Raw genomic sequence first — 25,742 nt, 5'->3', positions numbered from 1 at the left:
GGCAGAGGAAATGGCTAAACCACTATCTGTTATACTTAAGAAGTTGTGGCTGTCTGGTGAAGCTGCCACTGTAGAAGGGGAAACAAAACCAGAGGTGTTTAATATCTCTTTAGCCAACAGGAGCAGTGGGTTCAGGGACATCCTCAGCAAGTTTGCCAACAACACCAAACCTCATGCTCCTTGTTGAAAGAAGTATGGGTATTCAAATGCCATAGACTTCTACAAGCCCAAATCTTTACCTCAAGATTTCTTTTATTTATGGTACAGATTGACAGGTCAAACTTGGAAAAAAAGATATAAGAAACAACTGAGGTCCTGTCCTGGATATGGGTGCTTTTTGATTAATTAAAACATCATCAAGAAAAGAAAGAAACATCTATTTTTGAGCTGCACTGATCTGCATAGCAGAAATCACAGCACATCTTACAATACTCACCTTAGCACAAATTCATGCACAGGCTTATTATTCTTTCTTGGAGAATCTCCCACTTCTTTTGCAATTTCTAGTGCACAGATTGGTATATCTGCACTAATGTAGATATGCTCCTTTTCATGTATCAGAAGTGACCTCACATCACTCTCTGAGACCTACCCCAGTAGTTCAGCTACACCCCAGGCTCTTATTTCTGTGACAAAATCTTGCCCTGTCTATGACTCTCAGGCACCAGCACTATCACACTATCACAGAGATTGTTCCTCTGCTTTCAGAATCTTACCAGCACATCCGCCAAATGCTTTTCATAATACTTACTTCCCCTTAGTGGCTTGCCCAATATATTCCTCTAAGGCATTTCTTACAAGATTCACACCATCACAAGGGAAAGATAAAAGCTGACATTCCCATTGTACAGCTGGGGTAGCTGCAGCCCAGACATACCAAGCAATCCATCCCAGGTCGTGCAGTGAGTCGGTGGGAAAGCCAGCAATAGAATCCATAAGTCCTGAATCCAAGTTCTTTAAGTGCTTCAACTAGTCCAGATTCCCTCCTTAACACTCCTGTCACATTATTTATAGGAGATGTATTCATATAGCCACCAAGACATCAAAATTTTCTAATTATATCTACTCATGTCAAATGACAATTATGCCCTTAGTTCAGTTTGCCAGACAATGCTTAGCCAGAGAGGGTTTGCCAAAATATTTTTGACCGAAGAAAGAGGAGGCATCTGCAGCATCTGCAGGCGAGATCGTATAAAATGTCCCTGCAACACGTCTGCCCTGGCTCCACAGAAAGCTCCAAGGTAAGGGATGGGGTCTGCAGGCTGCAGGAAGGGGATGGCAGCCTAATGTGCCCCCACATTCCTGCTGCCTCTGGTGCCCCTGTGCAGGAGGGGACTCCATTACAAATCTCTTTTCAAGGCACCTACCTGCATGTTTTCACTCTTGATTTTTGTGCAGCAGCAATTTGGGAATTGTCATTTCTGTTTTAGAGCACTGATCAGCTGCCAGCTCATAAGCCACACATCTGGTGTCACGAGAGGTAAGAAGCTGATTTACCAATTTATAGGAACAGAGACAGATCCTTTTGGGTGGGGTGTGTGTATGGCTGAGTGAATGGTCACTGCTTCACTGTATATTCTTAAAACCACTGTAGTCACAGTATAAGGTGGTGGGATGCTGAAGGTTGGTATGGTTTTCAAGTGAATTATTGAATCATAGAACAGTCTAGGTTGTAAGGGATCTCATAAGGTCATCTGGTCCACTCTTTAAGGAGCTGTGTTTGAAGTCTCTGACTACTCATAGCAGGCCAGAAAATCCCCAAGGGGACATTCTTCACTTCTGCTTAACTCACCTAACAGGGAGTGAGGTGCACTGCCTTCCCATCACTGCTGTGTAACTGAACTAAGAATACAGTAGGAAAACTGCAAAATTCAGCATTTTGTCGCAGCATATGTAATGAGATATTTTGTCTGAAATTTGCCATGGAATCACTAAAGCAGTAACAGCTGTAACATAACAAACCAAGCTCTGAGTGTCACCTCTGTAAAAGGCAATGCTGCCCTTTATTCTCTGCTCTGCTTATTTTCTACCTCACAAGAAATGGAAGACGCAGCCTCCCTCCTCTGGAAGCCACTACCTGTTCCTCCAGAGACAAACAAAGAAATATCATGTTATGTTTTCTCATTTTAGTAAAATAAACACAAGATTAAATGTTGTGTCAATATCAGGTACCTAACTCTATACAGAAAGAGATATTTAAATGTTTTCCTAAGCTGCCCAGTGTTTGGTTTTGCTTTTTTTTTTTCCTCAGGGCAGAGGAAAGAAAATATATATTTCAGATAAATTAATTCAGGCTTTAAATTCCTTACTTTTAAATACTTCATCACAGCTTTAAGTCTTTGAACTTTGTTTTTCTCTAAAATTCTACTAATTTTTAAAAAACAAAAGAAAGTACTAGAAAAGGAGCTATCTCAGTGTGGTTTGAACAACACTAATCTTAGACAGTCATGTTGCAATTTATGCCTGGATTCAAGCAGTCAATAAAATTAGAGAAAATTTTATTATTAATGCCATTATAAAAAAGTTATAAATACCGAAACTGAGTCATTAAGAAGCTAGAGTTTTCAGTGTGAAGTTCAGACAGTGGAGTATGAGCATTCTGATCTTTGTAAAAAACTATCAATTGTGAGAAAAGAGCATTATAATATTTCCAAATTAATTTTAAGAGTGCTTCAGCAGTTGAAGAGATTTTTGAGGTTCTTAATTCCATAGTACAGTGCCTAAATAGTTGAATTCTAAGTATCTATAAATTATTTAAATGTGATTTCAGTAAAGGCCAAATAATCTCCTTAAATATAATTTTGACCTTTTCCAAAAATATTGAATTGCACCAATGCAAAAATTCGCAATTCCTTCCAAAAGGCTACAAGATGTATTAATATAGTTTCTTTTTCTCCACAACTTCTCTTTTCTTCTCCTAACAAGTGCTGGCAAATTTGAGTAACGTATCTGCTCTTCCACAGTGTTCTCTGCGGACAAGCCCCTCCATAAACCGCAGCCATGTCTACGGATGCGGAGATGGCCATCTTTGGGGAGGCAGCTCCTTACCTCCGAAAGTCAGAGAAGGAGAGAATTGCAGCCCAGAACAAACCTTTCGATGCCAAGACATCTGTCTTCGTGGTACATGCAAAGGAATCCTTTGTGAAAGGGACAATCACAAGCAAGGAATCAGGCAAAGTCACTGTCAAGACTGAAGGGGGAGAGGTGAGTCAAAAATAAGAGTCAAGGAAATCATATGATCCCCACTCTGGTTTTTTAGCTGACATGTGTATCCTTCTTCCTCTGACAGACCCTGACTGTGAAGGAAGATCAAATCTTCTCCATGAACCCTCCCAAGTATGACAAAATCGAGGACATGGCCATGATGACCCACCTGCACGAACCCGCTGTGCTGTACAACCTCAAAGAGCGTTACGCAGCCTGGATGATCTACGTAAGTGGCAGCAGCAGCTTCCTCTGGGCAGCCTCAGGAGCTGCTGGGCCAGGCTCAGGGCAAGGCAACGTGCTGTGTCCCTTCCTTGCAGACCTACTCGGGTCTCTTCTGCGTCACTGTCAACCCCTACAAGTGGCTGCCGGTGTACAACCCCGAGGTGGTGTTGGCCTACCGAGGCAAGAAGCGCCAGGAGGCCCCTCCACACATCTTCTCCATCTCTGACAACGCCTATCAGTTCATGCTGACTGGTGAGTGGCTGTCTGCCTCAGGGGCCCTGGGCCATTAAATTCTTTTAAGGGATACCCTATCTCAGCAAAGTGAAGAGGCTTTTTCAAAGTTTTCTTGGATCTGACATACGCATCTGTTGGAGTTTGCTATCTTCATAGTGTTCTTTCTACTCTTTTAAATGAAAGATATCTCTGTACTCAGTGATGTGCTTCGCTTGTTTGATTGCAGCTGACATCAGGCAAAAGATTAGACTTACCTGACTATGTTTCATTCTTCCTCTCTTGTTCACTGAGTTTTATGTACTGTGTTTCTCCTTGTTCACAGATCGTGAGAACCAGTCCATCCTGATCACGTAGGTACCCCCCTGCACGGGTCCCTGCAGGGCTGCCCGGTGCCAGGGCCCCTCCTGCCTGACCACGCACCCTCTGCTTCTCTCTTGGCTTTGGCAGTGGAGAATCCGGGGCCGGGAAGACTGTGAACACCAAGCGTGTCATCCAGTACTTTGCAACAATTGCAGCCAGTGGAGACAAGAAAAAGGAAGAACAATCATCAGGCAAAATGCAGGTAATTTATTAGATACACCTTGGGATCAATGTTTTCCTTTCTTCCTGACATGATTTTTGGAAAGGATAACTAGCACTGATTATCACCCTGCAGGGAACGCTTGAGGATCAAATCATCAGCGCCAACCCACTGCTGGAGGCCTTTGGAAATGCCAAGACTGTGAGGAATGACAACTCCTCACGCTTTGTGAGTTGCTTAACAAAATAATTCCTGTAACATAGTAAACAGGAGTTTATGTCAGTATTGTTTTCTGTTCAGCCATCATGTTTTCAAGAGTAAAACTGAAATTTCTTACCACAGCTTTGCCGCTTATACTAAAGATCATTCTCCTGATTTCACAACACAAAAATTTAATTCTGTTTTACGTTAAAATGCAAATAATACCATGTTATGTGGTGTTTCTCCTAGAACATACTGTAATGTTAAAAAAGAGCTCTGTTTATTTTTACTTACATTTCTACTTATTTTCTAAGAGACAGATAAATTGCAGGAAAAAAGGGAAGGCTAGGAGAGATGAAAGAAAGAAAGAGAGAGAGAAAGAAAGAAAGAGAAATAGATTTTCTAATTGAATATTTGCTGTATTTCAGATTTAATTAATCAGAAATGAAGTTGTTTATTAGATCACAATTCAGATATAAGCAGCTCAACTACTTAAATTGATATTTCCATATCATCAAGGTAACTCCTCTCTGTATGCAGGGATATAGTTAGAATAATTTGTTGAATGAATTTCACACATTCTTTCTCATTTGTACACTCAGCATACTTAAAATACAGTTTTGCCACTGCTGATTATTTTCATGGTCAAAAATGAAAAAGATACCTTTATGTTATGGTGCAAATACAGTGATTTTAAGAAAAAATCTCTAAGTAGAAAACTTGTACCAACTTCTTTATTTCAGATATACTTTCTATGTTGTAACTCTTAAAACACTTTTATTCCTTTAAAGGGCAAATTCATCAGAATCCATTTTGGTGCCACAGGAAAATTGGCTTCTGCAGATATCGAAACATGTAAGACACTTCACAGCAGTTTCCAATCCATCCATTCCCCCATTCATACAACATCATCTATACTGCCTTCCCTGTTTTCTTCCCATCTTCTCTCTTTTCTTTTTCTTTTGCTATTTCTTCTTGTTTCTAACAAAATTTCCCCTCCAGATCTGCTGGAGAAGTCCAGAGTCACTTTCCAGCTCAAGGCAGAAAGGAGCTACCACATCTTTTATCAGATCATGTCCAACAAGAAGCCGGAGCTAATCGGTAGGAAGAATTACTAACTTGAAGGAAGATTGCTGAGTTTCTGCTCACACTGTTACTTGTAGGCTAAACTAAGCCTACATGACCCATCCTCTTATTTTCAGACATGCTCCTCATCACCACCAACCCCTATGACTACCAGTTTGTAAGTCAAGGCGAGATCACTGTCGCCAGCATTAATGACCAGGAAGAGCTGATGGCTACAGATGTAAGTAGCAATTCAGAGTATTGCAACAATTGGAATCTCCCAGACAAATGTTTTACTTTACTGTTCCTATTTCAGAGTGCCATTGACATCCTGGGCTTCAGTGCTGATGAGAAAACAGCCATCTACAAGCTGACAGGGGCTGTCATGCACTATGGGAACCTGAAGTTCAAGCAGAAACAACGAGAGGAGCAGGCAGAGCCTGATGGCACAGAAGGTATCAGCAAAATCTTTGACTGACCTGTTAGAAATAGAAGTGGCAATAATAAATATGTATTTGGAAGATGGAGTAGAAATGTGTTTAGGTGAGATGGTGCATAGGTACGAAACTGTCATCCAAAATGCACTCTTTCTTCAATTGCCGCTCATCGTTATTGCACTACCAACTGCATATATGTCCAAAAATCTCTCCTGAGCTACCATTCTGAATCAGCATAACTTGCTTATGTGCTGAGACCCACTGAGAAAGAAAAGATTTTTTTGCAAAAACTTGTTTCTGCTTGATACTTAAAGAAAATAAAGGTATTATATTTCATTAGAGAACTTCTACTTCTTCAATCACATTTTAGGGCAAAATTACTCTTGAATTCCTGGAATAATTTTTCATAAATACATTGTTTCTAGAAGTTTCTGTGAAGATTTTTAAAGACAAATATATTCTTTTGATATAAAACATTCAATGCAAAGATGATTTCAATTGAATAATTATGTAATGGTTCCTCTGAGAGCCAGTAAGCAAAATTTGATCACAAGAACATTAAATATTGCAGCTGTTTTGTGAAGGGTTCATCACTCAAAGTGCTGCATTTCTTGCTAGCCTTAATTTTTCTATCTCCTTGTTCTTGTACTTAGTTGCTGACAAGGCTGCCTACCTGATGGGTCTGAACTCAGCAGACCTGCTCAAGGCTCTCTGCTACCCCCGAGTCAAGGTGGGGAATGAATATGTGACCAAGGGCCAAACTGTGCAGCAGGTAACAGCAACCACTTGGTGACTGGGAACCTCTGACATGAGTCACTTACTATTTGCTCTGCAAATTGTATTTTTTCCACTCCATTCTCCTTTGGTTTAGGTATACAATTCAGTGGGTGCCCTGGCCAAGGCTGTCTATGAGAAGATGTTCCTGTGGATGGTTGTTCGCATCAACGAACAGCTGGACACGAAGCAGCCCAGGCAGTACTTCATTGGTGTGCTGGACATTGCTGGCTTTGAGATCTTTGATGTGAGTAAGAGTTTAGGTTTGAGGGCTTCTCTTGAAGGGAAGGATGGTTATATCAGAGGACTTGTAAGTAATACTTTTCTGAATATTTAACATGCTAGTCATTTGTGATTTTATGCAGGAAAAAACCAACTCATTTTCTTCTCTAGGAGAAAACAAAATCCTCAAAAGTTCCATCAGTACAAGCACACAGTCATGTTGTTTGTGCAGAAGTAGCAAATAGAATTTTATATGTTGTAATATTACAACCATTTGAGCTTAATGCTTAGGAATAAATAACCCAAAATATTTCAAATAAATTTATAAAAGAGCTTCTGTAGCAGAGCTAGTAGATGCATTTGCAAATATATAATGAGTTAAAGATGTTCAAAATGTTTAAAGAACCAAGGAATGAATAATTATTTGTTTAATCAGAGATATAACAGGTTTTCAATTTGGATACAAGAGCATGCACTCATCTTGTTTGCTGAATAAAAAAATGCCAAAGTATTTTATTAATTTTATCAGATTCACTAAAAAAATCTGCTCTGAAAAAAATCCCTGATTTCTGGAGCTGCATATAAGTTCTGTTATGGTGAGGTCCTGGTTATACAGTTGTGTTTTTACTGCGGAGATTTATAGAGGGTGGAGGAGAATGATGAAGAATTTTGCATATTGATGCGGGTTTGTTGTTGTGGTTTTTTCCACTGGGCAGTTCAACAGCCTGGAGCAGCTGTGCATCAACTTCACCAATGAGAAACTGCAACAGTTCTTCAACCACCACATGTTCGTGCTGGAGCAGGAGGAGTACAAGAAGGAGGGCATTGAATGGGAGTTCATTGACTTTGGCATGGACCTGGCTGCCTGCATTGAGCTCATTGAGAAGGTATGTTTTTAATTCAAGATCTCATTGCTTTAAATTTCCAGTAGTTGGATTCTTGTATTTGGTTTTAAGTGCAGAAATACATCTTGACCTGTACTATTGCTAATTATGCATTATAGATATTAGAAAGTCCACTGAAAACTATAGAAGTAATTCTCACAGATTCTCTGCATGGAAGGCATCTCATTTGTTTGGCTAAAAGATATTATCTTCAAAAGCACAGGGCAGTTCCTAAAGTAAATTGAAAACATTTTCTTCGGGTTCTGGAATAAAGTTATCTGGAAATGAATACAGTTATCTGTAATGGTTCTGTATGGTTCACACCAAAGCGAGTAACGTGTCTGACCTCTGAGAGGAAGAAACAGAAATTTCTTGTAGTTCCTTATAATTTGAGGCGCTGATTGAAAATTCAAATACACAAGTTAATATGTCATGGACACATTTGTGAAAAAAACTTTAAAATATTCTTTCTCCTCATGAACTTTTACATCGTCATTGGCATAGAAAACATTCCGAATCACGATGCCAAAGTGTTAATCAAGAAGGTGAATCTTTTAAACTCACTTTTTAGAAATAAATTTTCTACATGGCAAAGTTTATTTTCCAGCTTCCTGTCTTTTACTACATTCGCTTTGAGACCAGGCCATAATCATATATTCTACAGGCATTCTCTCTTGCTTATTGAACTATCTTCCAGCCCATGGGCATCTTCTCCATCCTGGAAGAGGAGTGCATGTTCCCCAAGGCAACTGACACCTCTTTCAAGAACAAGCTCTATGACCAGCACCTGGGCAAGTCCAGCAACTTCCAGAAGCCCAAGCCTGCCAAAGGCAAGGCTGAGGCTCACTTCTCCCTGGTGCACTATGCTGGCACAGTGGACTACAACATCACTGGGTGGCTGGAGAAGAACAAGGACCCTCTGAATGAAACTGTCATTGGGCTGTACCAGAAATCATCTGTGAAGACGCTGGCTTTACTCTTTGCTTCTTATGGTGGAGGAGAAGCAGGTTATTTTTCTAAATTTTCTTTTTCAACAATTGGGATATGTAAAGATATAGCAAGAAAGGTTATATGGGTATATTAAAAAACTATTTTTTTCATTTTAAGAGGCTAGTGGTGGTGGTGGTGGTGGCGGCAAGAAGGGAGGCAAGAAGAAGGGTTCTTCTTTCCAGACTGTCTCAGCTCTTTTCCGGGTAAAGTATGGATTAATTTTCTATAAAGTAACATGAACAAAATGTCAAAACTGAGCGAAATGCACTCAGGTTTGTGTTCTGGCATTGGTTTTATAGAGAAGCGATACTAAGTCTGAAGTGCATTCCATAGTGATTTTTTGTTCAAATTTAGGAATAAGTCTTCATTTGGCTCTTTGAATTTCTTGCAAAAGTTCACTCCCATTTTTTGGGAAATGTTTTTTTTTTCAGAATCTGTCATGTAATATAAATATAAAAATTTATCCCCAAAGGGTTTGTGTTAGTATATTTATAATGTATTGTTTTACTTCTTCCAGAAAAAGGCAAAGAATTTTAAACATTTTTTTAATGAGAATACTTCTCAACAAAAAGTCTATAGAAGGTTTCATTAAATCTAGATGTCAAATTTTAAGCTTCTTCTAATATTTATTATATTAGTTTCTTGGCATCTAGGTACAAAGCATGCAAAAGTAAATTTCCTTCATCTAAACTACTATGCATGATCCCACAGGAGAATCTCAACAAGCTGATGACCAATCTGCGGAGCACTCACCCCCACTTTGTGCGCTGCATCATCCCCAATGAGACTAAAACACCTGGTAAGAAGCCCAAGATGAATGATCCTGGCTCTGATACATCCATTCCCCTCTGCAATGCAATCTGTGCCCCTCATTTGTGCTCTGCGTTGCCAGGTGCCATGGAGCACGAGCTGGTGCTGCACCAGCTGCGCTGTAACGGCGTGCTGGAAGGGATCAGGATCTGCAGGAAAGGGTTTCCCAGCAGAGTCCTCTATGCTGATTTCAAACAGAGGTGAGAGCTATGAAATGGAGAGATAAGTCAGGTGTCCTCACCAACTGCTCTCCATCACACAATCGAGTTTTGTCAGGGTCTTTAATATGGAGAGATGAAATTCCAACTTCCTCAGCCTGGTTCTGCTGCAAACACTGCTCTTGGTTCCAGTAAAGAGAACGTTCTTATGACTGGACATTGTCTTCCTCCTATTGTCTCCAATTCCACAGATACAAGGTGCTTAATGCCAGTGCCATCCCTGAGGGACAGTTCATCGATAGCAAGAAGGCTTCTGAGAAGCTTCTTAGTTCAATCGATGTGGATCACACCCAGTATAAATTTGGACACACCAAGGTACAAACTCCCTCATTCACTGCCTGCCTGGGCTTTGCTCTCTCTACCTGACAGTGATGTGCTGCAATGTTTCCTCACTCAAGGTGTTCTTCAAAGCTGGGCTGATAGGGGTCCTGGAAGAGATGAGGGATGAGAAACTGGCACAGCTCATCACCCGCACCCAGGCCAGATGCAGGGGCTTCCTGGCGAGGGTGGAGTACCAGAGGATGGTGGAGCGCAGGTACACCTTCCACTTCTTCAGTTAAAGTCATTTTGCTCATGGAAAAGTGTTGACACTTGTCAGACTGAGAATATTAATTGTACATTTTAATTATGTCTCAGAGAATCCATCTTCTGCATCCAGTACAACATTCGTGCATTCATGAATGTCAAACACTGGCCATGGATGAAGCTGTTCTTCAAGATCAAGCCCTTGCTGAAGAGTGCAGAGTCTGAGAAGGAGATGGCCAACATGAAGGAAGAATTTGAGAAAACCAAGGAAGAGCTTGCAAAGTCTGAGGCAAAGCGGAAGGAGATGGAGGAGAAAATGGCCTCTCTGATGAAGGAGAAGAATGACCTACAGCTCCAAGTGCAGGCTGTGAGTAACATATTTCTATACTTTTATAAGTAAATATGATCTAACACTCCTTTCTTAATACACTCTCAAATTATATACTAAGCCTTCTAAAATACTTTAAGCCTAATACCATGTAACTAAAGACCACATTCTTTCTTCACGCCATCTTACTATTGCGAGCTGTAATTTTAAAAGTATGAGCTTTTATTCTTCATAACTACATGTGTCCATGTGAGTTCATAGAACTATATGAGAGACATTATGTGAGACATAAAGCCTTATTTTGGTCTCTGTAGTTTATCTAGTGGAGCAGAGACAGTAGCTTGACTGATCTACTACTCTGCCTTAACTTTCATCAAAATGAAGAGCTGTTTACCATTTCTTATAGCAGATGTCATCTCAACTCCTGCAGCTACTACTTCCAGAAAACAGAGATACCCATAACAACTTACAACACAAGCATCATCACTATATGTCTGTCTCCAATGTCTTTTGGCCTCCCACAACCATAAAAAATATTTTGGCAATACCCTGGAGCTGAAATGTCTGTTTCAGGGAATGATGAATCTCATTCTATTGTCCACTGAGACCAATGGCTGAGTATAAGGCTACTAAAGGGAGTTTCAAATATTTCCTTGGAGGTGGAGGTATTTACATGTCTCAACACTTCCACATAAATCTGAGTTTTGTATAATAAGACACAACCACTTTCTAAAGGAGAAAAGGAAAACATCAGTTAAATCTAAGTGACTTTCTTATATACCCAAAAAAAATAAGTTGAAATAAAATGTAGCTAAACAGAGCTGTACTAAAGTTGCAAAAGGTCCAACAAGAAAACTAACTAAAACCTTTTTCTAGATTTGTAATTTCCAAGGTAATTCCACAGTGTGTTTTTCCCTAAATGTAATTTGAAAGTCTTGGCAATTCCCATAGCTTCCTACAGTAGTAAATAATATTTTCTGGATTTTACCACCAGGAAGCTGATGCTTTGGCTGATGCTGAGGAAAGGTGTGATCAGCTCATCAAAACCAAAATCCAGCTGGAAGCCAAAGTTAAGGAAGTGACTGAAAGGGCTGAGGATGAAGAAGAAATTAATGCTGAGTTGACAGCCAAGAAGAGGAAACTGGAGGATGAATGTTCAGAGCTGAAGAAAGATATTGATGACCTTGAGCTAACACTGGCCAAGGTGGAGAAGGAAAAACATGCCACTGAAAACAAGGTACACACATTGGCAGTCACATAAAGGGTCATGAAATTACAGACTCAGAGTAAAAGGCAACTTAACAAAAGACATGCTGATTTTGGAAAATCTTGAGCTGTGTGTCTAAGAGCATCCAAAATATAAATCAGACATAAAACCAGTGAACATGTTTTCTTCCAAATTTTAAAACATGCATATATTTGTAGGTGAAAAACCTGACTGAAGAGATGGCAGCTCTGGACGAGACCATTGCCAAGCTGACCAAGGAGAAGAAAGCCCTCCAAGAGGCGCATCAGCAGACCCTGGATGACCTGCAGGCAGAGGAAGACAAAGTCAATACTCTGACCAAAGCCAAGACCAAGCTGGAACAGCAAGTGGATGATGTAAGCACACAGACATAGAGCAGGAAGAGGACAGGTATGGAGCCCAAGCTGGCTGGCAGAGCCCTGATGGTCTTGTTGTGTTTAGCTGGAAGGGTCCCTGGAGCAAGAGAAGAAACTGCGCATGGACCTGGAGAGAGCAAAGAGGAAACTGGAAGGAGACCTGAAGCTGGCCCAGGACAGCATCATGGATTTGGAGAATGATAAGCAGCAGCTGGATGAGAAACTGAAGAAGTAAGTGTGGCTCTGGGGCACCTGAGTGCTGGGCTGCAGCACTTGTCTTGTTTCTTTGTGCTCTAACACAGTTCACTTGTCCCAAAGGAAAGACTTTGAAATCAGCCAGATCCAGGGCAAGATCGAGGATGAACAGGCCCTGGGCATGCAATTTCAGAAGAAGATCAAGGAGCTGCAGGCAAGTCTCAGTGCCTTTTGCCCTGCCTTGCTCAGGCTCAGCTCAGGCAGGAGGAGGGCACGGCTGTGAAGGGTTCCTGCTGTTCTGCAGGCCCGCATTGAGGAGCTGGAGGAGGAGATTGAGGCAGAGCGAACCTCTCGCGCTAAAGCAGAGAAGCATCGCGCTGACCTGTCCAGGGAGCTGGAGGAGATCAGCGAGCGCCTGGAAGAAGCAGGAGGGGCCACAGCAGCTCAGGTGGAGATGAACAAGAAGCGTGAGGCAGAGTTCCAGAAGATGCGCCGTGACCTGGAAGAGGCCACGCTGCAGCACGAAGCCACGGCTGCCGCCCTGCGCAAGAAGCACGCGGACAGCACAGCTGAGCTGGGCGAGCAGATCGACAACCTGCAACGTGTGAAGCAGAAGCTGGAGAAGGAGAAGAGTGAGATGAAGATGGAGATTGACGACTTGGCAAGCAACATGGAGTCTGTCTCCAAAGCCAAGGTATGGAAAAATATAAAAAAAACCATGAATAATGTTGAAGTATATCCTTTAAAATTATGGATAGATTACCAACTAACTCATGTCTCTGTATGGAACTTGTTTCTAACCTTCTACCTCGAAGAAAAAGTCTATAACTTGCAAGTTGTTTCACTTTTTTCTGGTTAGAATCCTGCTGTTCATAATAAGAAGGCATCTAGATACTAAACTTCTTTCATTCTCTGTGATCTCCACAGGCCAACCTGGAGAAGATGTGCCGCACTCTGGAAGATCAGCTGAGTGAGATTAAGACCAAAGAAGAAGAACATCAGCGCATGATCAATGACCTCAATGCTCAAAGAGCTCGTTTGCAGACAGAAGCAGGTTAGAGAGACTCCAGTATGTTTTTGCATGACTCCTAAACCAGCTTCTTTGGATCATAAATAACAATTAGAATATTTTCTTTTATGTTTGCTTCCCCAGGTGAATTTTCACGCCAGGTAGATGAGAAAGATGCTCTGATTTCTCAGCTGTCAAGAGGCAAACAGGCCTTCACCCAACAGATTGAGGAACTGAAGAGGCATCTAGAGGAAGAAATTAAGGTTATTCCTGATTTCTTACCACTGGCCACTGACTATGCTTGTAGCTTTACACAGCCTAGTGGGGACAGGATCTGCTTAGTGTAAGCCATCCTGGGGGATCGCTTTTCTTTGTGCAATAAGTTTGATTAATGGATTCTGTCACCAGTCTTACGTCTGTTCTTCATTGCAAACATTCCTCCAGCTGTCATGGTGGAATTGTGAAGTTAATTCATTGGAAGAGATTTCACAGGATATTATCACTCCTTGATGCAACCCCACTCTCCATCTAGGCCAAGAATGCCCTGGCCCATGCCCTGCAGTCCGCTCGCCACGACTGTGACTTGCTCCGGGAACAATATGAGGAGGAGCAGGAGGCCAAGGGGGAGCTGCAGCGAGCCCTGTCCAAGGCCAACAGTGAAGTGGCCCAGTGGAGAACCAAATACGAGACGGATGCGATTCAGCGCACGGAGGAGCTCGAGGAGGCCAAGTACATGAGGAAGCAGAATGGGAAATGATGGGAGAAGACTGAAACTGGTCATGGGAAATTAGAATCTCTGAGAGTGGGCTAAGTCAAGAATGGGATGAAGGCAATAATATAGATTTGTAAAAAAAGGAGAGAGAGGAAGGCAGAGAAAAAGTGGAGATAGGAAGAGAAAATATAGGCTTTAGGACTAGAAGTGCTATGACAGGTCTAATAGGTGATAGGACACAGCAAAGTATGGATCCTTACATATCTGTGAAAAGTGCACAGTTCAAAACCCTTAAAGTGACCAGCTGACCTCTCATGACAAGTATAGAACTGACATCTTTCCAGGCTCTGATGTGCAACTGTGCTTGTTGCCTCCCAGGAAGAAGCTGGCCCAGCGCCTGCAGGATGCAGAGGAGCATGTTGAGGCTGTCAATGCCAAATGTGCCTCCCTGGAAAAGACAAAGCAGAGGCTGCAGAATGAAGTGGAGGACCTGATGATTGATGTGGAGAGATCCAATGCTGCCTGTGCTGCTCTGGATAAGAAGCAGAAGAACTTTGACAAGGTCAGTTGGCCTCCAGCACCAGCACTCCTGGCAAGAGCAGGGCCCTGTGATGGCCACAGCCCTTCTCACCCCCCGTTTCTCTTCAGATCCTGGCAGAATGGAAGCAGAAGTATGAGGAAACGCAGGCTGAGCTGGAGGCCTCGCAGAAGGAGTCGCGCTCTCTGAGCACAGAGCTGTTCAAAATGAAGAATGCCTATGAGGAGTCCTTGGACCACCTGGAAACAATGAAGCGGGAGAACAAGAACTTGCAGCGTAAGTCCCTGGCCCTCTGCTCCTCCCTGGCCTTTCTCACAAGCTTGTCTGTCTGCCACGCTTAACAGCTCTGGGCCTGCAGGAATAAGATCATGGCTGGCACCTTGGTAGGCCAGAGCCTTTTTCCATTCAGCTCTCTGCCTGACTATGGCACTTTTCTCCCTTCCTTGCAGAGGAGATTTCCGACCTCACGGAGCAGATTGCAGAGGGAGGAAAGGCCATTCATGAGCTGGAGAAAGTCAAGAAGCAGATTGAGCAGGAGAAATCTGAAATCCAGGCTGCTCTGGAGGAAGCTGAGGTACATGACAACCACTGGCATCTGTAGTAAATAAATGAGGAAATAGGACTGAAAAGTCCTGGAACAGAGTTACACTCTGTTCTGGCTGAGGAGTGCAGTTGAGATTTCTGAAAATATTTTTGATTTTATCAATGTTTGTGTCCACTTTTCCAGGCCTCCCTGGAACATGAGGAGGGGAAGATCCTGCGCCTGCAGCTTGAGCTCAACCAAGTGAAGGCTGAGATTGACAGGAAGATAGCAGAGAAAGATGAGGAGATTGACCAGATGAAGAGAAACCACCTCAGAATTGTGGAGTCCATGCAGAGCACCCTGGATGCTGAGATCAGGAGCAGGAATGAAGCCCTGAGGCTGAAGAAGAAGATGGAGGGAGACCTGAATGAAATGGAGATCCAGCTGAGCCATGCCAACCGTGTGGCTGCAGAGGCACAGAAGAATCTGAGAAACACCCAGGCTGTGCTTAAGGTGTGTTACACTAAGAATGTGCACTTTGGGTTTTACTTTGTCCAATACTAGCTGCTGAATTCCTCTAGATACATTCTATTTCCTTAATGACTCTCCTTATCTGAAGAGCCCAGAACTGGATGCGGTACTCAATGTGAGCCCACACAAAACAGGAATTGAGCTCCAGCTCTGCCTTGGCTTTCATAATACTATCCTCACACATCCTGGTAGCATCCTTATATTCTTCCAAAGACAGTTGCTGCTTTTTCTACCATCAACGCGTTTCCTTTTTACACTTCAGTTTGACCTGAAGGTCCTTGCTCAGCCATGCTGATCTGCCTCTCTTTCCTGATTGCTTACACATGTGAATTGAGAGCTCCTGCACTCCAGGAAAAGCATTCTTAACTCGGTTTTTGCTTCTTTATTCTTGAGAGGACTTTCTCATGGGTTTACCATCCAGGAATTCCTTGAGAAACTCAAGTCTAGTCTCCTAAAATTCAGGGACTTAACCTTACTCTTCAGCTGTCCCAGATTCTCATGAATCAACCTCCAACTGAATTTTCTAAGTTACTGTGCATAGACAGACAATAAGTCCACATATAAATATATCACTATAATTATATATATTGTACTACCATCATCATTATGGGACTGGTGGCAAATGCCATTGTGTGACAATGCTGCGTCATATTATAATTTCTCTTGATTCTTATAATTTTTTAAAATCTTGCCTTATAATTTCTCTTTATTCTCTACAGGACACCCAGATACACTTGGATGATGCTATCAGGACACAGGATGACCTGAAGGAGCAGGTGGCCATGGTGGAGCGTAGAGCAAACCTGCTGCAGGCTGAAATTGAGGAGCTCCGGGCAGCCCTGGAGCAGACGGAGCGGTCAAGGAAAGTGGCTGAGCAGGAGCTTCTGGATGCAAGTGAGAGAGTTCAGCTCCTCCACACTCAGGTTAGATTCAAAATCTCATGGGCAATTTTTTTCCTTTATAGTTTTTCTTCTGTGTAAATTCCTAAATCAACTCCTGTAATAAAGTACTTTATCTGAACTAGAATTATTACACTTGTACAAAGAAATGGATTATGGCAAAATGAGTAAGAGTGCATGAGCAGCCAGAAGAGTTGCTTCAAACATCAATAATCCTCTGCTATCTACCTGTGTATGACCTGACAAGATACATCAGGAAGATATCAGATATTTATCAGATATATATCTAATATCAGATATTTAGAGAATAACTTTACATTGAAAGCGTAAATTTGTTAAGTAATTGTTGTCTTTTGGAAATAACTGCACATAATTTTATTGTTCAACAGAACACCAGCCTGATCAACACCAAGAAGAAGCTGGAAACAGACATTTCCCAGATCCAGAGTGAAATGGAGGATACCATCCAGGAAGCCCGCAATGCTGAGGAGAAGGCCAAGAAGGCCATCACAGATGTGAGTTGGGCGCTCCTGGCATTGCTGATGGTGAACGTACTCTGCCAAAAATATCTCCAGCCCCAAAATGGCTTTAACTTCTGTTCTGACCAGGCGGCCATGATGGCAGAAGAGCTGAAGAAGGAGCAGGACACCAGTGCCCACCTGGAGAGGATGAAGAAGAACCTGGACCAGACGGTGAAGGATCTGCAGCTTCGTCTGGATGAGGCCGAGCAGCTGGCACTGAAGGGAGGGAAGAAGCAGATCCAGAAGCTGGAGGCCAGGGTGTGTAGGGCTGGGGCTGTGCCTGAGGGAGCGTGTCCCTCCTTGGAGAGACATTGGCAGGGCAGCTGCAGGGCTGGGCTTGTCCTTGCAGGTGCGGGAGCTGGAAGGGGAGGTTGATGCTGAGCAGAAGCGCAGCGCTGAAGCCGTGAAGGGTGTGCGCAAGTACGAGCGCAGGGTGAAGGAACTCACCTACCAGGTAAGGCAGGAGCTCTCCTGCTCTCACTGGGCTTTCTCACAGTGACTCACATTTTGCACACACCATCCCAAGGGGAATGGTTAAACTCACAAGTTGCAGAACCAAGAATTTACTCTCCTTTCCATTCGCCAAACATTTAGTCTGAGGAAGACAGGAAGAATATTCTGAGGCTGCAGGATCTGGTGGACAAGCTGCAAATGAAAGTGAAATCCTACAAGAGACAAGCTGAGGAGGCTGTAAGTATTGCTTGGAGAATGGGAAAAAATTCGATTAGGGCAGGACACACATTGAATGAAGCTGAATACCAGGAGGAAGGGTATTAAGGAAACTCTCAATACGCAACTGTTTTGGCCATGCTGTTTTGCTGTAGTTTCATGAGGCTTTGGTGAGCTCTGGGCACTCTGCAGTCAGGGCATTCATTAAGGGAAGCTCTGCAGCCTGTTTCACACAGGAGGCCAGAGTAAACAAACCAGGGGCCACACCCAGTGACTGACAAGTTCCTGAATCTCTGCTACTAATCAGCAGCAGAAGGCTTCCTGGTCTTCTCAGCCCCATAAGTTGCGCTGACAATTGGGCAGGAAGTAGTGTGGGAATAAGTACAGAAATGATAAATCAAAGGGGTGAAATTGATTCGCACGTGTGACACAGTCCTGGTGAAGCTTGTCCCCGTAGGGTCCTGAGAAGGGATGAGGAGCTGTGTGTGAGGCTGATGTGTGAGCAGTGGTGGGAGGGGAATGGAGATTTGCAGCCCCACAAGGCTGACTTGCAGCAGGAGTGAAACCCCTACCCTGTGCTCCTGAGCCCTGACTCGCTCTGCTCTCACAGGAGGAGCTGTCCAATGTGAACCTGTCCAAGTTCCGCAAGATCCAGCACGAGCTGGAGGAGGCCGAGGAGCGGGCTGACATTGCAGAGTCACAGGTCAACAAGCTCCGAGCCAAGAGCCGTGAGATTCATGGCAAGAAAATAGGAGAGGAAGAGTGAAAATTGCATGAGGCATCAAAGTGACCTGAGGGCTGCACAAAATGTGAGCCCTCTGTCCTTCTTCAAGTGTTCATAAACATGTCTATATGTAGAGAATAAAGAACGTAGATTTAGTGGCATACACAGCAGAATCCGTGATTTTGGTCAATTCAGTTCTGCAGTTACACAAGTTTGGGGCATTTTCAAATGAAATATTTATTTCACTTTAAGCCTTGCGTAACAGTACAGCTTTACTTATCCCATCTCCAGTATTTCTCCACTCTGTCTTACTTGCATTACCAAGATGGGAATAAGACTAATTTAATTTCCATTCTGGGAGAGGATCAGGACAAAGGCAGGAAAAGCACCTTTTCTGTCCTGGCACAGAAAAAATTGGTTTTCCTTTGTGCATCGTGTTTCTACATGGGTACAGTACTCAGAGGTTCTCATTGATGGTCCCATTATCACTTGGGCAAATGGTATTTAGAGGGAAGTTTCCCCAAGGGAAAACATCTGTAGTCCCAAAAGCATCTGTATGTCTCCGAGTCGTTATGGAGGAAGTTAGGCAAGGAATTATCTGTGCCTTAGAACAAGGCAAGTGAAGGCCAGTAACTCTAGAAAGTGGCTTCTTACTGAGGAAATTTAAAGATCATGCAACCTTGTTAATAACTTCACAAATATGATGTTAACATTAAGTTTCAAAGAAAAACAAATAACGTATTATTTGGATAAGATGATATTGCAGTGCCTTACTTCCTCTGTGAGGCAGAATAGCCAATACTAATATGTTCCAGTTGTAAATTAAATTGAACTTAATGAACAGCTTGGTAGAAGTGTGAATAAGAAGACAAACCCCAAGCAGTGTAACATGTAGAGCCACCAGAACAAGTGGGAACAGCTGCACTACTGTATAGTGTTTCCAGTACTGAAATGTATGAGTTTTTGTGCTAAGGAATAATTAAGAGTAATGTACAAATACAAAAAGCTAAAAGAGCTGTTTTTCATCATGCACTGTAAGTCTTCAAGTGAAAATAATACTGAGAGCATTACAACTTGAAAGGAATCATAAAATCTAACACTTTACAGAGACAAAAATTCATAGACGACGACAAACTGTGTCCTACCTCTCTGACTCTTGCAGCACTGGAGTGGAATGTAGATACCAACTGTATTTCAGTTGAACAGAAAAGAAATAAAACATCTACATAAGGTGTACTGGTCTGAAGTCTTAAATGACGGGCTGTTTCCTGCAAGGCAAGAAGCAATATTTAAAATAGGGAACCCCACTTGTAGCACTACTGGACCCAGGCACATTGCACAGCTGCCAAGGGCAGATTCCACATGCAGATACCATTCTCCATTTTACCATTGTAAAGGAGACTTGGTTCCATCACACTACAAGAGCATTTGTGGGTCCCTCAAGGTTCCTGGCTAGCTCTACACCCACCTCTTTATTTATGGAGAGTGCTTCAAGGAGCTGTGAAACTGTTGGGGAAAGGAGATGAAGATGTTGGAAAGGAGATGATGAGAAAAGAGCAGTATTGAAGCCTTTTGCACTGCACCACAGCAGTCAGTGTTCTGGACAGGGAGGACTTCCTCCTCCCAAATACACTGAGATTTACACCCATAGAGTCCTTCCATTTTATAACTAAATATGGAAGTAGTCTTCTAGACAGCAGTTAAATATATTTAAGGAAAAGATGACACTCTGTGTTGACTCTTGTGTCACTGTAAGTGATGCACTTCAGAGACATCATGTCTATGTGTGAAGCTGTGAAAACTGCTCCACTGCCAGTGATATCTGGGCAACAAAGAAGGGAAATGACTCCTCTCCTTTTCCTTTCAAACAGTATGCTCCTAAGACATAGGTGGTACCTTTTTTCCGGACAAATCCTAGCCTGCCACACCTTGAAATAAAGCAGTAGAATTTCTTTGTTCTAAAGACCATCTTTCTTTAAACAAACAAATCAACAAACCCCAAAAACTTAATTCAAAAATCAGTGTGTTACAACTGTGGCACAGTGAAAACATGGACCAGTATTTCCAGCTCCATCTGTACCTCTTTAGAGCTGCTGACAGAGTAGTAAACATCACAACTTTGGGGACGGTATTTAAATGCCCAAAACTCCCCGTTCCCTTTGGACAATATCATAATCACTCACCAAAATGCACAAGCTGCTCTGACTGTGGAAGAATCAGGATGCACTTGAAGCACCTGAGACTTGGGGCTCTTCTGCACTTATAAGAAATTCTGGCCTCAGGATTTCTTGCTAATGCTCAGCTGATGAAAGGTAACATTGCAGGTTCCTTTAGAGACAACACCTGGGGCCAGAATTCCAACTGCACAGGTGGGAGAGGGAGAGAAATCACACACATTGCCCTGTGCTGAGCTGGCCTTGCCACCAGCCAGCCTGGAATACAAGGGTGGAGTCTTGCTGGAATCAGAGGGGAATATCAAAGGGATGAGAAAGGAAAACCAATTTTTCTTCAGTTTTGATTTGCTGCCTTGGCTGGAGGACAAGGAGTCATTTTGCATCAACACACTATTTCTGGAATCAGGCTGCGTGTGATAGAAAATGTGCTGATGCACAGGTAACTGATCTTGGAAGAAACATGGGCCCATAAGTGGCCTAAAGAAACAAGTCCCAGAGGAGTTTTAAAATAGATGCAGCTGATGAGCTCCACCAGAGCTGCTGCCCCATGGGGACTATGGAGTTCTCTGACCTTCAACAGCTTGGGCATGGACAACTGTGTCCCCTGTGCACCAAAGCATCAGCACTTTAGGAGGCACTTAGACATTATATGTGAGTTATACCTCATCATCCTTTCCTTTTCCTTTCTCAGTACAAGCTGGCCTTTTTTACTTTCTAATACTGAACTTTGAATACTGATTTCTGTCATTTCTGCTTCACTTTCCAACATCTCTGACATTTCCAGGCACTAATCTTCCTCCCATTGGCTTATCAGTGCTTCCACCCTGTTCATCTTCTCTGTAACTGAAGCTCCAGTGTGTGGGGAAAAAAGTATCCCCTACATCACTCTGATATTATTTAGAGCACTGCTCAGATGTCATCTTCTCATGTTTGCTGATAGAAGGAGAATGATTAGCTAACTGTGATGCAATTTCAAGAACTGTTTATCCTGACATTCCAGGTCACAGCTTTTACCTTCCTCTGCTCAGTGAAATGACACCTTCCGCTTAACAGCAGATAATCTGCCACTGCAGTTTTTCAGGAAGCCACTTGGAGTCCCCACTGAAAAAGGATGCCATCACCTTTACAAACATGTAAATCTCAACAGTCCATACCACGAAAAGTAACACTTTAATTTCCATGTGCAAGATCACAAGCATAGCAATCACTAAGACTAGAGGAAAAGAACTTGAAAGAGAAAAGACACCAATTCATACAAATTAACAAACAGAAAAAACCAGCCTCACCCCCTCTCCCCCCTCTAAAAAATCCCCACCTAAACAGCTGCCTCTGCCCCCAGATTCCACCAGCAGCATTACCAAGGGCTTTGTGCTCTACTATCCTCGATTTTAGCTCTCATCTCTCACAGCCCATACAGTGAACATCCTGAACTGCTTTTCATCCCAAAGGATGCATTCAAGTCTGTCATTACATTATGAAAATTAACAACTTTCTTCAAGGTCAGTTCATGTTTCTTACTATTTTTTTTTTCATTCCCTGCACCAGCGTGGATTAGGGATGCCTAATAGATCTCCAAACCATGTTTCTTTGCTGGGCAACTCATTACGCCAGCCACAGTACGACACACAAACAGCCTGAAAGAAATGCACTTTACTTTAGTCTAATCTGATTCTTACTGGTTTTTATATACAAAGTATGTCCTTACCATTGCAATGGTCCAGTGCTCAGCTAGGTCTTAGTAGAAGAGTAGGGATGAGATGTTTTGCTCCAGCAGATCAGAGCATCAGTATTTGTTTTCAGCATGTGCTAATGCTCCTGGGAGCTCTCGTTTTACCCAGCGGCAGCAGAAATGCTGCTGCAGCAGTGTGAATAATCCCTGCCAGACAGTTAATCAGGGTCCACAGGGTGCGCTGATTCCTCCAGCACGCCCTGTTCATATGACAGCATGGCTGACTACAGCAGTGGCAAGCTGCAGATCCCATGGGGAAGGTTTTGAATGGAATATCTGGTTTATCAGATAATTTGAAGGAGTATAAAGCTGAAATGGAAATAGCGGTAGGTTTGTCTGCGTTACCTGTGAGGTTTTTGGAAAGATCAGGAAAGAAATTGAGAAGCCGGTGAATTTCTGGGAAAGAAGTCCATTCAAGGGCCATGAGGCACCTGCAGGTCCTCTGACAATGTGGGGGCTGTGGGGAGCAAGGTGGGGGGAACATTCTTCATCTTCCTTCAAGGCACATCCACACTAAACACCTTAATCCTTCCACCACATATCCCCTCACTTACACATGGATGGGTCTCCTCTGGCAAGACAAAGATCTACTCACCATCAAAACAGAACATAACTGTTCACCAATCCCTGAAACCTTCAAGATTAATCCCATTCTACTTTTTGGAGTTTCCTCGGGACTGGGATTTATATTTAGGTAGTTCAAGGCTCAGGCACATGTAGTGAAAGCCCTCTATCAAAAATGTAAGTAAACTCTCATGATAACAAAGGCAGTTCCTTTTCACTGCCTGCCTGTAAGCAAAAAGCTGACGTTCATCTATATTCCCTATTCTCTCTGAAGGCCATTGTGATTCAAATTTATAACAGACTGACTAAATGATCCAGAATGGTGAGGAATTTTCAGTGAGGCTGGGGAAGTTTCTCCCATCAGTCATGCCAGCCCTGAATGCCTCTGTGAATCATGAGATTCCAGTTTCCTGCCCACTGAAAGCTCATTCTGGAGTGGCTGCCATGGAGTGCTCCTGTGGCCATTGCAGGGACCAGACCATAGTTCAACATTTGGTGGGATCAGGTCACAAGCTGGGGAGAAATTCTCTTCTACTGGGACCTGCTCAGTTCCCCTTCAGGAGGGATTTCCAGACCTGCCTTCATACACCATGCACACACCATGTATGGAGTACAGTGAGGACTGGGAATGACAAAGTCTGTGGAAGGAATAACTGTCCAAAGGGCTGTGACCTTCTGCAAGACCTGCAACAGAGTCCACACTACAAGGAAGAGTGGATAAAGGCAGTTTGTCAATAGCAGGCCAAGACAGATCAACGTGTCATCTTCAGCAGATGAGACTGTCCAGGCAAAGGAGCTGTGGCATTCCTGATCTAGCTGGATCAGAACAGGATTTGGAAAAAATCCAGCAGGAAAAATTCTGTAAAGCTGGAAACCAGGCAGGCACTGAGCACTGGGAAACAGGGCAAGGAGCACTTCCCACCAGACAGCCAATCTGCCAGCTGGTGCCCTTCAGCTAGCAGGGCTGCAGGGGCTTTTGCTGCTCAAAATAATCTGTAAGTGTCTGAGACAACGAGTGAATGACAAACATATTTTGTAAATTCCTCTACCTGACCTGCTGGAAGGCACCAACCTCCCTATTTCTTTTCTGTATTAGCCACACTTGTTACTTGCTCAGTGCTGACAGAGAGGAACTTTGATGGAAAGAAAATAAATCAAAATAAAAGGGAGAGTAACCAACCAGAATGGTGGTGTTGGTATCAAAGTGTCCAGCGCAGAATGTTCTCAGAGAAATATTGGTGAAATGTTTGGCACAGGGGAGCCAAATCTGTTTATCTGGGACATTTCCCAGGTCCAAATGAAGAGAACAGGCTGTCAAAGGGCAAACCACAGAAAAGTGTTCTTTCCTGAGTGAAATGACGATGTGTTTGCACACAGAGCTCTCCCTCAGGTGGCAGGAGAGGTGGGAGGGCATTTGGTTCAAGGCAGGAGAAGGTGTGGGCAGACACTGCTGCCCCACAGCCTCAGACAGCATCATGGCTGAGCCACTGCCAGGACAAGGCTCTGGGCTGGCCTGTAGGTCCTGGCAGGTCTGTCCCACCTCAAAGCAAGTGGGTGGCTCACTGGTGTCCCTTGGGTGCTGGCCAGGGGCAGAGGGAGGAGGAGTTCTGAAGGAAGAACATGGGGCCTGGCACATTTTGGAGAGGGAAGAAGGCGAATGACTGGGCCTCATGGCAGGCCTCAAACACCTTCAGCTGCCTTTGGGGTTTTTGAGGGGCCAGCAAGGTGCCATATCAGAAAAAGGAGCAAATAGGGTGGCAGAAATGTGTGGCAGCTGGGCAGACATGGGGACCCTGAAGCAGATTGTCTCAGGTCTGGAGCAGAGCAAAGTTTTGGTGCATTGGGTGAGCTGAAGATCAAGAATGTCTTGCCCCTACAGTAGACTTGGCTGAGACTGTGCATGATATTTCTGTATCGTCAGGGTCTTTCCCCGATGCCAGTACTGTGTTAGCTCATGAACTCAGCATTATCTTGTCTCTTGATGAAGTCTTACAGCACTCTTGTGACTTCCTCTGATTGTTGGAACCCTGGATGCTGAGACTTTTAATCGTTCCGTGCTCAAAGGCACAGACCCACAGTAAACACTGCAATTGACCTGAGGCTGTGGAGAAGGCTTCCAAAATTGATTACTAGCACTAGGATAGTAGGTGTGTAGTTGTTTAGAAGTGTGTAATATCACAGGGTGGAAAACTGAGAGTTTGGGGTTGTAGAACATAGTAATAAATGTGAAGGAAGATGGAGGTTTTAGGGTGGAGGCAGGTTGTTCTTCTAATCTTTTTCTTCCTTCTTCTTGACCTTCTTATTCCTTCTTCTTCGTGGGTTGCGATGATGTCTTGTAATTGGGCAGAAACGTCTGCATTACAGTCTTCAAGGGACCAGGTATAGGGTTAAAAGAGAAAATAATCTGTGTGTCATTTCTTAATTGGATAGTTTAGTCTTAAAAGGCCTTGTAACAAGATTGTTATCCATTTTGTTCCTTGCTAATAAAAGGCACCGAACTCATGGTTTTGAGGCTGTTTTACTGATAAGAAATAATAAACACCTGAGTCCCAACATGAACTAGTGTCTCAAGTGCCTTCTATCCTGACTTGAGAAACCAATATCTGATGATCTGAATTCTCTCCCATCCATTTTTCTAACAAGCTCTCATCCCACCTCAGAATTTATATAGCTAGCATATAAATTTATTATAAATTTATACTATTTAGTATATAA

At 43.1% G+C, this 25,742-nt stretch overlaps 1 protein-coding gene and 1 long non-coding RNA gene across 3 annotated transcripts; one reads left to right on the top strand and one right to left on the bottom strand.

Moving 5' to 3' along the window:
- Positions 1-1,211: 1,211 nt before the first annotated feature.
- Positions 1,212-18,733, top strand: LOC134428812 (myosin-1B-like). Of its 2 annotated transcripts, XM_063175809.1 has the most exons (40): positions 1,212-1,241; positions 1,431-1,480; positions 2,964-3,204; positions 3,290-3,433; positions 3,525-3,681; positions 3,986-4,013; positions 4,111-4,225; positions 4,319-4,411; positions 5,176-5,239; positions 5,387-5,485; positions 5,587-5,690; positions 5,766-5,904; positions 6,540-6,658; positions 6,758-6,907; positions 7,599-7,769; positions 8,464-8,773; positions 8,874-8,959; positions 9,468-9,555; positions 9,649-9,766; positions 9,976-10,099; positions 10,183-10,319; positions 10,421-10,676; positions 11,632-11,874; positions 12,063-12,239; positions 12,325-12,470; positions 12,558-12,648; positions 12,739-13,128; positions 13,362-13,488; positions 13,588-13,706; positions 13,976-14,172; positions 14,534-14,717; positions 14,804-14,969; positions 15,143-15,267; positions 15,421-15,729; positions 16,467-16,670; positions 17,036-17,161; positions 17,255-17,425; positions 17,517-17,621; positions 17,762-17,857; positions 18,447-18,733. In XM_063175809.1, the coding sequence occupies exons 3-40, from the start codon at positions 3,001-3,003 to the stop codon at positions 18,600-18,602; spliced, it is 5,838 nt and encodes a 1,945-aa protein (XP_063031879.1). In that variant the 5' UTR covers positions 1,212-1,241; positions 1,431-1,480; positions 2,964-3,000; the 3' UTR covers positions 18,603-18,733. The 2 variants fall into 2 exon arrangements, with proteins under 2 accessions (XP_063031879.1, XP_063031878.1); XM_063175808.1 differs by having other exon boundaries at positions 9,468-9,766.
- On the bottom strand, positions 2,410-23,142 carry LOC134428827 (uncharacterized). The gene is made up of 3 exons (XR_010030475.1): positions 22,440-23,142; positions 19,706-19,828; positions 2,410-4,435 (listed from the first exon to the last, which is right to left on the bottom strand). It is a non-coding gene; the product is annotated as an uncharacterized LOC134428827 (long non-coding RNA).
- Between the last annotated feature and the right edge of the window lie 2,600 nt (positions 23,143-25,742).

This window comes from Melospiza melodia, chromosome 24 (assembly GCF_035770615.1).
Source record: "Melospiza melodia melodia isolate bMelMel2 chromosome 24, bMelMel2.pri, whole genome shotgun sequence".
Taxonomy (NCBI): Eukaryota; Metazoa; Chordata; class Aves; order Passeriformes; family Passerellidae; genus Melospiza; species Melospiza melodia.
This window is presented reverse-complemented; position numbering and strand designations above follow the sequence as displayed.

Excerpts from the sequence above, each read along its gene's own strand:
- LOC134428812 (XM_063175808.1), top strand. The coding sequence starts at position 3,001 with ATGTCTACGGATGCGGAGATGGCCATCTTTGGGGAGGCAGCTCCTTAC. Across the intron at positions 5,486-5,586 it reads CAAGAAGCCGGAGCTAATCG|ACATGCTCCTCATCACCACC; the intron begins GTAGGAAGAATT and ends TCTTATTTTCAG. Across the intron at positions 5,905-6,539 it reads AGAGCCTGATGGCACAGAAG|TTGCTGACAAGGCTGCCTAC; the intron begins GTATCAGCAAAA and ends TCTTGTACTTAG.